Source organism: Solanum stenotomum, chromosome 3 (genome assembly GCF_019186545.1).
Source record: "Solanum stenotomum isolate F172 chromosome 3, ASM1918654v1, whole genome shotgun sequence".
NCBI lineage: Eukaryota > Viridiplantae > Streptophyta > Magnoliopsida > Solanales > Solanaceae > Solanum > Solanum stenotomum.
The window spans coordinates 704,334-716,505 of record NC_064284.1 but is presented as its reverse complement, the minus strand read 5'-3'; the positions used below and the strand labels follow the sequence as shown (position 1 = coordinate 716,505).

Genomic DNA, 12,172 nt, shown 5'->3' with positions numbered 1-12,172 from the left:
GGATATATCAATCACTTACGTCGACAACGTCAGGGATGGGAAGCTTGGTGCCGTGGACGGCGGAACGATTAGCTGCTTTGCCGACCGACCGCAATGCAGTGTGACGGAAAACGACCTTAGCGGTCTGGCAGGTGTGTGCTACTTTCAACACTCTGTTCATTTTCTAAATTACAGCAACTTAACCGATCACAAATCAATTCTTTTTGCTAAATATTTGCATCAATCATCTTCTGCCGCTGTATTTTCTATTATTAGTAACAACGAGATAAATTTGGGCTATGAGATTATGGATATGGCAAAGCCACATGGCTTCTCCAGCGAACTCCAGATGTCTCTAGTGCACACTAGAAACTACTTTGTGTTTTTTTGTCAATATTTGTTCTTATTTTTTTTAGGACATAACTGAAACTTATAATATAGTCATTTTGAGAATTAATTCAAAGTTAAAATTAGTATCAAAATCAAACGCGAACTAAACTGGGCAACAAGTGCAATTCCTAAGGAGCATTTGCGACCCTTCGAATAGCCCAGGCCCAACACGGAAACTGTTTCCAGATCGGAAAAATGAAAATGATACGAAGGCTTGGGCCAATCATGCGACTAGCCCAAAATATTTTGAGGGGCCAGGCAGACCGATGGCGGGTCATTTTCTCCCACCGACGATTTATGGTACTCTCATGATTAATCTGATAGTAATTCCTTCGGCCACACCCTTACCCTCCTAGAAATATTTTTACAAATCACAGTTGTTAACTTGACTGGACCACTCACCTAACACATCTTATCAGTGTCTTCTTCTCCCTCTTCTCTCTGTTAGTCAATTAAATAGAGCACACAGTCGTCCTGTTTACTAGAACTGCAACTAATACCACTACCAAATGCAACATGATGAGGGAAACAGAATCATCTGATGAAGAAGATGATCGAGAGAACCTGATCCATCAAAATGAAAGAGTAAATGACCTTTCTAAATCTCCACGTCGTTCCACATTCCAAATCGAAGACGTCAAGAACCGATTTGCCCTTTGTCGGCGCTTCAATTTCACCACCGGTAAGAGGTATTTACTGGCAATTATTCTTCCAGTTTTGGTACTTATTCTTTATTTCGCTACCGATATCAAGAGCCTATTTCAGACCACTGTTACCACCATAAAGTATGATGGTTCCGTCAATTCCATGCGCGAGTCCGAATTGCGGGCTCTTTATTTGCTTAGACAGCAGCAATTGGGGCTTTTCAAGCTGTGGAATCACACACTAGTTAATGATACTTCTACTACACATACTGGTAGTAGCTTGGAGTCCACTCCTGGGTTTGCTTCGGTTTCGAGGTCCTCAAATGTGGAAGATCTCAAAGCCGATTTGCTCAGACAGATTTCACTAAATAAACAAATTCAACAAGTTCTTTTATCCTCTCATCAATTAGGTAACTCTTTAATTACATCAGATAATTCCACAGACCCTACTCTCGGTGGTTTAGGTAGGTGTCGGAAGGTGGATCACAACTTGTCCCAGAGGAGAACTGTGGAGTGGAAACCAAGATCCAATAAGTACTTGTTTGCAATTTGTGTCTCCGGCCAGATGTCAAACCATTTGATCTGTTTGGAAAAGCATATGTTCTTCGCAGCTCTGTTCAACCGCATTTTGGTTATTCCGAGCTCAAAAGTTGATTATGAGTTTCGTAGAGTCTTAGATGTTGATCATATAAATAAGTGCTTGGGGAGAGAAGTAATTGTGACCTATGATGAATTTGCAGAAAGGCGAAAGAGCCATTTGCACATAGATAAATTCCTTTGTTATTTCTCTCAGCCACAACCTTGTTTTTTGGATGAAGAACGTGTTAAGAAGTTGAAATCATTAGGGATATCTATGAATAAGCTCGAAGCTGCTTGGAATGAAGACGTTAAGAATCCAAAGAAAAGGACTGTCCAAGACATAATGGCTAAGTTTTCTACGGATGATGATGTTCTTGCAATAGGTGATGTGTTCTTTGCTGATGTGGAAAAGGACTGGGTAATGCAGCCTGGAGGCCCCATTTCCCACAAATGCAAGACACTCATTGAGCCAAGTCGTCTTATTATGCTTACTGCTCAACGTTTCGTCCAAACATTCTTGGGAGACAACTTTATCGCTCTTCATTTCCGCAGACACGGTTTTCTGAAATTCTGGTATGTTTTTGTTTGATGCTGGATCTAGTGTTTAATAGCTATTTGATTTTGCATCTATCACTAGTAGGGGGGACAAAATGACCAGTGCTAGTGTCTGATCAATATATTGCTTAGTAACTTTCATTTCCATGCCCAATAATGCCTCCAATTATGTGTTACTGCCATAATGACAAAAGCTTCTCATCTTAGTTCTTCCTCATCTTTTTATCATACTTTACCACCTCTGATTCGTTTATTGGGCTTCTCAGCAATGCCAAAAAGCCAAGTTGCTTCTACCCTGTTCCTCAAGCTGCAGACTGTATCAATCGTGTGCTTGAGAGGGCCAATTCTCCAGTAATATATCTTTCCACAGATGCTGCAGAAAGTGAAACTGGTCTACTTCAGTCACTTGTTGTATTCAATGGGAAGACAGTACCCCTTGTTCAAAGGCCTGCTCGAAATTCAGCTGAAAAATGGGATGCTTTATTGTACAGACATGGCCTTGAGGGTGACCCTCAGGTGAGTTTTAAATATGCATTTTGTCCATATTCATAAGCAGAATATTAAGAGCAGCTACTTTATGTGGCACTGGACAATACAGTTGGTAACTTTGATACTGGAACTTCTATGCTCTATCGTTTTGGATCCAGCCTCTGCTTTCTAATCTTAATCTGTCAAGTGAGCACATTTTGAATTCGTTGAGTTTGACCTGTAGGGAAAGTAGACTAAAATTTTAATTCTATTTATGGGAAGGTAGGATAGATCTGATTCAATTTTATCTTGGATAATATAGATCATCACCCCATTATACTTGCATTGTATTCAAGTTTTAACATGCGTTTAGAGGTGTTCATAATTATTGTGGGTTGGTAAGGTGGTGCGGGTGCTTGAGAATGTAGGAGAAGGTGTGAGCCATTTTTCAAGTAGATAATGTAGGTTCTAGAAGTCTTTTGATTGTAAATATACATTTGTTTTGTGGGTTCTTGAATGTAGTTTGATGTCCTTTAGTTCTTCATGGGCTTAAGTCAACAACAACAACATACCCAATGAAATCTCACAAGTGAAGTCTGGGGAGAGTAGAATGTACGTAGACCTTAGTACTACCTTTGTGCGGTAGAGAGGTTGTTTCTGGAAAAAAGTCAAACTGTATTTAGTATTTGCTTATTAAACAAAAGGTTAATCCGTACTGATTAGCTGGCATGAAATTTGTAAATGTTTCTCTTTGGCAAAAGAGAGTTTTTTCCTGTGTTTTTGAAGATGCGTAGAATTTTGGGATGTCAAAAATAGGATAGTAGGATGCTAAAAGTCAGTTTCATGAAGTACTAGATGTACAAGAAAGTTGTATTGAACTGGCTATGCCTTTTTGCTCTTGCCTGAATTTTATTTTTACAGGACCTAATGTGTATAGAAAGCCTTAAGAGTCTGTTTGGATTGACTTAAAAATTGGTCAAACCTACTTCTAAGTCATTTTTAGCTTTTGGAAATGTTTGGCAAAGTTTAAAATAACTTAAAATAACTTTAAAAAAGTTAAAAACCAAAAGTAGGAGTCTATCTACTTTTTCTTTTGACTTAAAAGCTACTTTTTTTTTCTACCTATCCAAATGGGCTCTTAATGGTACCTCCCTTTCCGGGTAATAGGTACAAAATTAATCTGTTCAAGTCTGTGAATCCTACTGGAATTCTCATATTTTAGCCACGATGGATTTGTACGCATCCAAACATCACATGTTTCTTCTCTTAGATTGTACAGTTTCTATTATCAGTTGTATGTAGGATCTTAGGGAACTTATTGGTAGAAGAACAAGGTTCATGTAACTTATACATAGTATGGTTTTTCGATAGCTTATGTTATTATTCCTTATAGGGGACAGGCAGCGCAGAAGCAGAATCCTGTAAATAAAGTCTGCTTTTCTTTAATCTTATCTTGCATTCTTTTGTTAAATTTTGTTTGTTGGTCTTGCATGCTCTTATTTGTCTGCTCAATTCCTTCATGAAGGTGGATGCTATGCTGGACAAGACAATTTGTGCCATGTCTAGTGTGTTTATTGGATCATCAGGGTCTACTTTTACTGATGATATTTTGCGGCTACGAAACGACTGGGGATCTGCTTCGCTTTGTGATGAGTATCTATGCCAGGGTGAACTGCCAAACTTTGTCGCTGATGACGAGTGAAGCAGATAATGGCTGAACATACTTCGTCTTGTACTCCTCAAGCTCATTCTGCTACCGAACAAGTTACTATGCCTGAAGAAAATGAAAAATTGTGTTGGAGTAAAGAGTGATATCTGTTGTTATATTGTCTGTTACATACTTGTAATCTCGATTCTTTAGCATAGATGGCCTATTTGGCCAATTCTTTTGGTCTGTATTCTAGTGTATAATATTGGTTAGCAGAGTGACAATGTTTTGTTCTGTGTATCTGTTTTATCTCTTACCACCAGTTTTAGAGTTTGTAGGTTTGCATATTGACACATACACTTCTCAATAGTTGAATTTTTTCAGGATGAGAAAAGATAACTTCACTTTCTTGTGGTAGAAAATGGAGTTGTTTCCTTTCTCTTTACTAGTTCTTGTTTTTGTGTTTTAAGTATACTGAGGGAAAATCGCAAAGCTGAGGCCAAATATAAGTGGATCAGAATCAACTTGCTTCAGAGATGGAAAAAAAGAAATCGACATGATTTGTTTTCTTTTTTTTCCTAAACAGATGAAAATGTAAACAAATGTTATTCTAAGTGTTTGTTCGATTTTTATATTAATGTTGAGAAACAGATGACATTTCTACGTTGTCGCAACTCTCATTTGTTTCAGCTGAATTGACTGCTTTACTCGATCAATTCATTTTATTAATCAGCAATAATGCTTTGCTAATTTTCAGCGCCAGTAACAAACTACTACTACTTCAAAAGAATCGAAAAGATAAACAACGTATCACTTATTTATACGTTTAGCTATTTAACAAATACTGAGCGAATGCACAGTTCTGAACACATTTTTATAATAATATATCTATTTTTATTCATGATAATTATTTTAATTCTTAACTTTATTACCGGAGTGGGCTTAAAATTTGTGAGCCCATTAGGATTTAACGCAAGAATAGGTCGTATTGGGTCGACGATCACGTGGATAGAAAGCCCTATATATAAATATAAATAAAGAGTCGTCTGCTCTAATTCTCTTGTATTTGTTCCCATTCTCTTCTTGTTTCTCAAGAAAACTAAAAGATTCTTCCCATCTGAAGGAAATGGCACCCGCAGCAGATGTGGAGGATGAGATTAAGGACGAGAAGAACCCTAGGCCTCTTGATGAAGATGATATTGCTCTACTCAAGACTTATGTACTCTTCTTCCTCGCCTAATCTTACATATCTTCATATTCAAATCTTTCCTATCTTATCGTATCGTGTGCATTCTTTCTAATTATAGTTAATCTTTGGTTACCCACTGTTGCAACCATATCGCTATGATGCAAAAATGCAGAATTACGAAGAACTCACAGGTAGTACTGAAACAATGAGAATTTGGAAATCACTAAGCTATGTAAAGAAAACTAAATTGGCAGCCAAAGAATGAGTTTTATTAATGTTAAATGGTATTTGTAATGGTCATACTGCTAACTAGTATGAAACGACCCCTATGGCCTAAATTAACTTGAGACTACTTCTACTGTAGCTAACAAATTTACCTGTGCTACATTCATTTGAGCTGCAGTTGAGATATGTATGGTTTTCTTTTTCCTTTATTAATGTTGGGGGAAGTTGAGATATGTATGGTTTTCTTTTCCTTTATTAATGTTGGGGGAAGGTGCAATATGTACTGTTAGAAACCTCCATCTTATTTTTGGGTATCAATACCCCTTGAAATGAACTTTGTCATCAAGGGATCGGGTCTGGAAATTGGTCAAGTACTGATGATGGAATTTTTGAGTTCCAAAGTTAGGCAGAAGGCCGGACCATATAGAAAAGAAATGAGCAACATCCGGGGTCCAATATTTTTCTCATCAGCTTGAAAGCAACCATATAACAATTTTACTTCCAGACGTGCTGACCCTCCTTGATATAGGCTCTAACAGATATTTCATAGATTTTACTTGAAATATAAGTAAGTGAAGTGACAAAGTTTTCTAGCTCCATTAAGAGAAGGAGCAAAGAGTGAATTATTACCAGTATAAGTAGATGAAGAACCTGCTTTTGATCTGCCCTGTCGAATGCTTTGTCATTCTTATGTTTTGAAAGATGGCTACCCTGCTACTACATCAGACTGTACAATGCCCTTCTGCTTTTCGCAATTAACACCCTTTAAGTCTGAACTGACCTTTTTTATTGCCCATAACTTCTTTTCTTTCCTTGGGTTCTTTCTCTCATACAATTTGTTTAATCCTCTATGGAATCAATGTTTAGTGGACAATCATCAACATCATGAAACCTTGCTCCTCTTGAAATATTACAGAGGTGGAGAACTTAATATCCACTCTGATAGAACGGAAATTGGACTTGCTCTTACAAGTTCCTAAGCCATACCCATCTTACCTGAAGTAAACCTTCTAACACTTTGGAGATTTATTTACAAAAATATGGTGTGATCAGGTGATAGGGGTGTATAGTTCTTGGCGATAAAATATCATTCATTTGGATAGACATTGCATGAGTTCTATTCATGTAAAGAGTGTTTGATCACACTTCTATATGTACTTCTGGTGTGCGAGTACAACCACAGACACATCCCACATTATATGTATAAGAGTATGCTATTTTTTCCTTGTGAAATTTTTAGTTTGGTTCCTTTTCACTAGAAATCCCTTTTTTCATTTTGAAAGTATATACGACTTAGTATCTGATCATTGTTTTAATTAAATTATTGAAATACTTTTTGTAGGGTTTGGGGCCTTATTCCACAAGCATAAAGAAAGCTGAGAAGGAAATCAAGGAAATGGCAAAAAAGATAAATGATTTGTGTGGTAAGTATTTTTATGTCTTTGCTTTTTATCTTTGATGTTGAACTAATTCCATCTCTAAATGCAAACTACTGTTCATTGCCGCACATTGTGGTCTTTGTTTTTTCTGGGGGATAGAAAGGAGAAACAGAAAGCTTTTCTTGTCCCTTGATCCTGGGAATTGATTTACTTTTGTTAAAGTGTGTAGATGTGTTTTCCTACTTTTTCCTTTACACATTTCCCTATATATGCATGGTGAATTTCAACTTGCTGTCTTACTGATCATGCAGGTATTAAGGAATCTGACACTGGGTTGGCTGTACCAAGTCAGTGGGATCTAGTTTCAGATAAACAGATGATGCAGGAGGAGCAACCTCTTCAGGTGTGGTTTTTTTGGAAATGAAAGTTGACTAAGTCTTTGCTTGTCAGATACTTTGAAGCTGTAACTAAATCTTTGGAGCAGGTGGCTAGGTGTACAAAGATAATTAGCCCCAATACTGAAGATGCAAAATATGTTATAAATGTCAAGCAAATTGCTAAGGTATGTTATCCTTTCTTTTGCATGTCATATTGGCTGTATTAATTTCATTTCTGACAGTAATTCAAGTTGTGTGAGTGTTGTTTGTCTTGTAAGTCTCCGCAAACTGATCCAGAATAGGTCTGTGCTTAAGCAGTAATAAGTAGCATGTTGTGGTTAGCAGCAACACATAAGTAAGAAATTTGTCATGTCTTGATTTGGAGATCTATCAGTCATTTTCCTTTTCTTCTGAGAACTTACACTGATTAACTAACAGTAACAGGATATCTTCCCATGTTTTTGTGTTTAGCCTGAGGGTTTGTACTCATTAGATGGCTTTAGTTTTTTTTGGGTAAATGATGTATTAATTTCCATGCGACAATTGTTGTAGTACCGTTGGTTGGATTTATTTTGCAAATTGCAATGGATTATGATCACCTTGTTTGACTATTTGCTTCTTTCGTACCTGCAGTTTGTTGTTGGATTAGGTGATAAAGTTTCACCAACTGATATAGAAGAAGGCATGAGAGTCGGGTAAATTCTTCTTCTTATTGTTCTGTCTCAGGATCTTGTAGCATGGTTTGATGTTTTGCTGTGGTCTGCCCCCACAAAAAGTGTTGATTTGCTTTAGCTAGTTGTTAATAACTTTTTGCTAGAGATGGTGAAAGAAAGCAACACTTAATAGCAAACATTTTATCTTTTTAATTGGTGGATCCACTATTCCACATTCTCTGTCAGAAGCAAACGGTTGCTTATTGCTGATTATGAAGCTTGATTGGTGCATATCTTGCAAAATTACTAGTTTGTGGAATGGATCCAAATAACTTACCTTCTTTTCCTGCTAAATATGGCCAGTATAGATATTATTTAGCTTTTAGGCGGCACATCTGTAAGATTATTAAATTGACTTTGAGTCTTCTGTTCTTTTAAAAGTTTGTTGACTCTTAGCTTGACTATTTTTGTTAATGTTGCAGCGTTGATAGGAATAAATATCAAATTCAGATTCCGTTGCCCCCCAAAATTGATCCAAGTGTCACAATGATGACTGTCGAGGAAAAACCTGATGTTACATATAATGATGTTGGAGGATGTAAAGAACAAATTGAGAAGATGCGAGAGGTGATGATGAGTGTTCATTCTTCTGTTGTGTTCTATATTTTCCCTTTTCCCCTTTGGTTGACGTTGACAAATTGGTTTGTGCTCCTTCTCTTGCTCAATTAACAACAGGTTGTTGAACTTCCCATGCTTCACCCTGAAAAATTTGTCAAACTTGGAATTGATCCCCCTAAGGGTGTTCTCTGCTATGGTCCTCCTGGTACTGGGAAAACATTGCTTGCCAGAGCTGTTGCAAATCGTACGGATGCATGCTTCATTCGTGTTATTGGTAGTGAGCTTGTTCAGAAATATGTTGGTGAGGGGGCTAGAATGGTTCGTGAACTGTTCCAGGTTAGAAGCATTCTTATTTTTTTTTTTTTTTTTTTTTGGGATTACCTAGGAATCCCCCAACTCCAATTGGTCTACTGGTGGAAAACTCAGGAGAGTATTGGCCTGCACCTCTACCATGTTCCCACTTAAATACCAAACCTCGTGTCTGTTACAGGGTTTGAAATCGTGAGGTGCAACCACCTCACGTCCTTACTATTGAACCAAAGCCCCACTGTGAGATAATACACTCTTATTGTTGAACTCGTTTATCAAGGTTCAACTTTAGCATGGATTCTTACCTGGAGCTTTGATATGACAGATGGCACGCTCCAAGAAGGCCTGCATTGTGTTTTTCGACGAAGTAGATGCCATTGGAGGTGCACGATTTGATGATGGAGTTGGGGGAGACAATGAGGTTCAAAGAACCATGCTTGAAATTGTGAACCAGCTTGATGGTTTTGATGCTCGAGGGAATATTAAAGTTCTCATGGCAACCAATAGGTTAGCTTGCCTATATGTTGCAATTGTTTTCCTCCATCAGTGTACACATTTACTTGTGTTATTTCACGTTTTGGTAGTTAAAATTTGGAGCTATTGATCAATAAGTGTTGCACAGAGACGTGAATGGCTCTCCTGGGCATGTTACAAGTTGACTTCATATATATTTACTACTGAAAAAAGCCACCTTGTGCTGAACCACATGAAGTCCCTTGTGGGCCTGATTTTTTTTTTTATTTGATACTCTTGAAGGTTCTTCCCCTTTTAGTGCTCTCTTGGTGGTCTGAACTTTTCATCTTTTAATATGATGGTCTATGGTCAGGAATGACACGGTGTCTTCAAACAAATACTCATGCTTGATAGCATAAAATGCTGCTCACAGCTTGTTATCATCTTGCTCAACTTGTAACTCCATCCTATTGTTTACAGACCTGATACACTTGATCCAGCTTTATTACGTCCTGGTCGATTGGATCGGAAAGTTGAATTTGGGCTGCCTGATTTGGAGAGTAGAACACAGATATTCAAGATTCACACACGGACAATGAACTGCGAGCGGGATATTCGGTTTGAACTCTTGGCCCGACTCTGTCCTAACTCTACAGGTAATCTCCAATAAACATGAGTAGCATGTCAGACATTATAAACTAAACAATAATACATCTGACATATGGGCTTTAACTGTGTCTGGCTGATTGTAACACCTACCTTCGTCTTTTGATAGCGTAAAAACTATTCTATTAAATCAGATATTTGTACTGTCATACTAATGAAGACTAGGAAATCATTCAAGTGCCACTTTTCCATTTTAGGATTTGTCAGAAAATTACAGGAAATCATTAGAAGTTTTAAGAAATCATTTGTCGCAGTAGTTCTATGTAAACAAGGTCCTATAACTTTTGCTGATCGTATGCCATCCGTCTCAGGCTTCCATCTTTCTTGATACCTTTTGAATCTGATTCTCTGAATGTTTTAGGGCAACTAATTATTGCTTTTGATATGTCATGTTTGTTTGTACTTCTGTTGGGAAGTTTGAATAGCTTTAATGCTATGGGAGAGCTTAGATTAATTGCCATGGTAGGCGCACACTGCTAGGGACAAGATCTCTGTGAGCTATTGATGCACTTAAATTGAAGTTGAGGAGGCAGCGTCAAAGGAGAAATGTATGGTAGATAATATATAAGCAGAGACGAAGAGGGACCGTAACATTCTATTGGTTCTTTTTGTTCCAGGAGCTGACATTAGAAGTGTGTGCACGGAAGCTGGAATGTATGCTATTCGAGCAAGGAGGAAAACTGTCACGGAGAAAGACTTTTTAGATGCTGTCAATAAAGTCATCAAAGGGTATCAGAAGTTCAGTGCAACACCGAAGTACATGGTCTACAATTGATTGGGCCTCTTTTTGGCTCTTGAAGGAGGGGACAAAAGGCATTGACAGGAACAAGGAGCTTTCATTTGATCATGAAAAATATAAACCTTTGGCTGCTGCTGTGTTTACTGCCTGGAAGATGAAGGATCCGATGTGACTTGTACATTGTAAAGTCTTTGATGATTGTTGTCGACTTGTCGGTACCAAAACTGGACTCTATTTCTCCGATAATTTTCGCTGTTTCAGCTTTTTAAGTTGTACTTCCATTCATAGCTTTGCAATGTGCTATAGTTTGTTTTGATTGCCCACTGCTACACATCTTCTAAAAGATACATTTGTTTTTTGTTCTGCACATGCTTTCTGGTGTCATGTGTGCAATCATTTTCTTTCTTTTTTTGTTTGCAATCAAACACTTGCCTTTTTTAGTATAATAGAGATCCAGCAAATGTATGAAGGTGACTCAAATTCTGAATGATTCTTATACAGTGGTAGTCATATACATATTGTTGATTGTAAAATGTAAGGAGATTTTGTTCGTATCTTGGTAAATCCAAATAAACAAAAACTAAATACACAAATAAGACATCTGTCTACACGTCCCTATTTTATTGATAATATATTTTAATTTATGTGGCATTTTTTCCTTGCTTGTCTCTCCTAAAAAGATGCCACATTTTTCTTATTTGACAACTATATAGTGGCACTGTTTTCATTTTACTTCTAACAGGGATAGTGCCACATAAATTGGGATGGATAAAGTAATAAAATTATAAATACATGAGATATACTCCCCCTCCCCCCCGCCGTAAATTCATGCCCTGCGTATCGCCTTCCCACTTCGTTAAAAACCTTGTTTCCCCTGGTCATGATGAACCAATATATCATTTTCAGATTCTTTATCAATCTAAAATTGGGGTTACTCTTCGCCCCCACAACCCCCAGCAAGTGAAGGGCATCATTGAGTGGATTCTGTGTTTTCTTTTGCTTTTCTTGAGATCTCATTATAAGCTTGGCAACAACATTTAATGGAAATCCGTAAGTGGGGTCAGGGTAGGTGTGCAGCTGGTTGGTAAGGACTAAGGAAGATACTTGTCGAACAGACAATACTGAATGCCGTCGGTTGCAATGTCATGTCAACTAAGATAAAGAAAATTGTTGGAATATGGCACTAGTACATACATGTTTGTTCAGATGATAGTTTCTAATGTGACATCATATGAAAATATGAAATAATATTATTTCTTTAATCCCGCTGTTAAGAACAAATTAGAAGGAAGAGGAAAAGA

The 12,172-nt window shown here is 37.4% G+C and overlaps 2 protein-coding genes across 2 annotated transcripts; both read left to right on the top strand.

Moving 5' to 3' along the window:
- The first annotated feature begins 740 nt into the window (after positions 1 to 740).
- Positions 741 to 4,685, top strand: LOC125857797 (O-fucosyltransferase 36-like). The gene is made up of 3 exons (XM_049537442.1): positions 741 to 2,165; positions 2,414 to 2,663; positions 4,141 to 4,685. Exons 1-3 carry the CDS (start codon positions 886 to 888, stop codon positions 4,315 to 4,317), a joined length of 1,707 nt encoding a protein of 568 aa, XP_049393399.1. The 5' UTR covers positions 741 to 885; the 3' UTR covers positions 4,318 to 4,685.
- Positions 4,686 to 5,331: 646 nt separating this feature from the next.
- LOC125857800 (26S proteasome regulatory subunit 7 homolog A) lies at positions 5,332 to 11,238 on the top strand. The gene is made up of 10 exons (XM_049537447.1): positions 5,332 to 5,482; positions 7,020 to 7,101; positions 7,368 to 7,459; positions 7,541 to 7,618; positions 8,067 to 8,128; positions 8,569 to 8,713; positions 8,822 to 9,040; positions 9,339 to 9,520; positions 9,947 to 10,122; positions 10,750 to 11,238. Exons 1-10 carry the CDS (start codon positions 5,390 to 5,392, stop codon positions 10,905 to 10,907), a joined length of 1,287 nt encoding a protein of 428 aa, XP_049393404.1. The 5' UTR covers positions 5,332 to 5,389; the 3' UTR covers positions 10,908 to 11,238.
- The last annotated feature ends 934 nt before the right edge of the window (positions 11,239 to 12,172 follow it).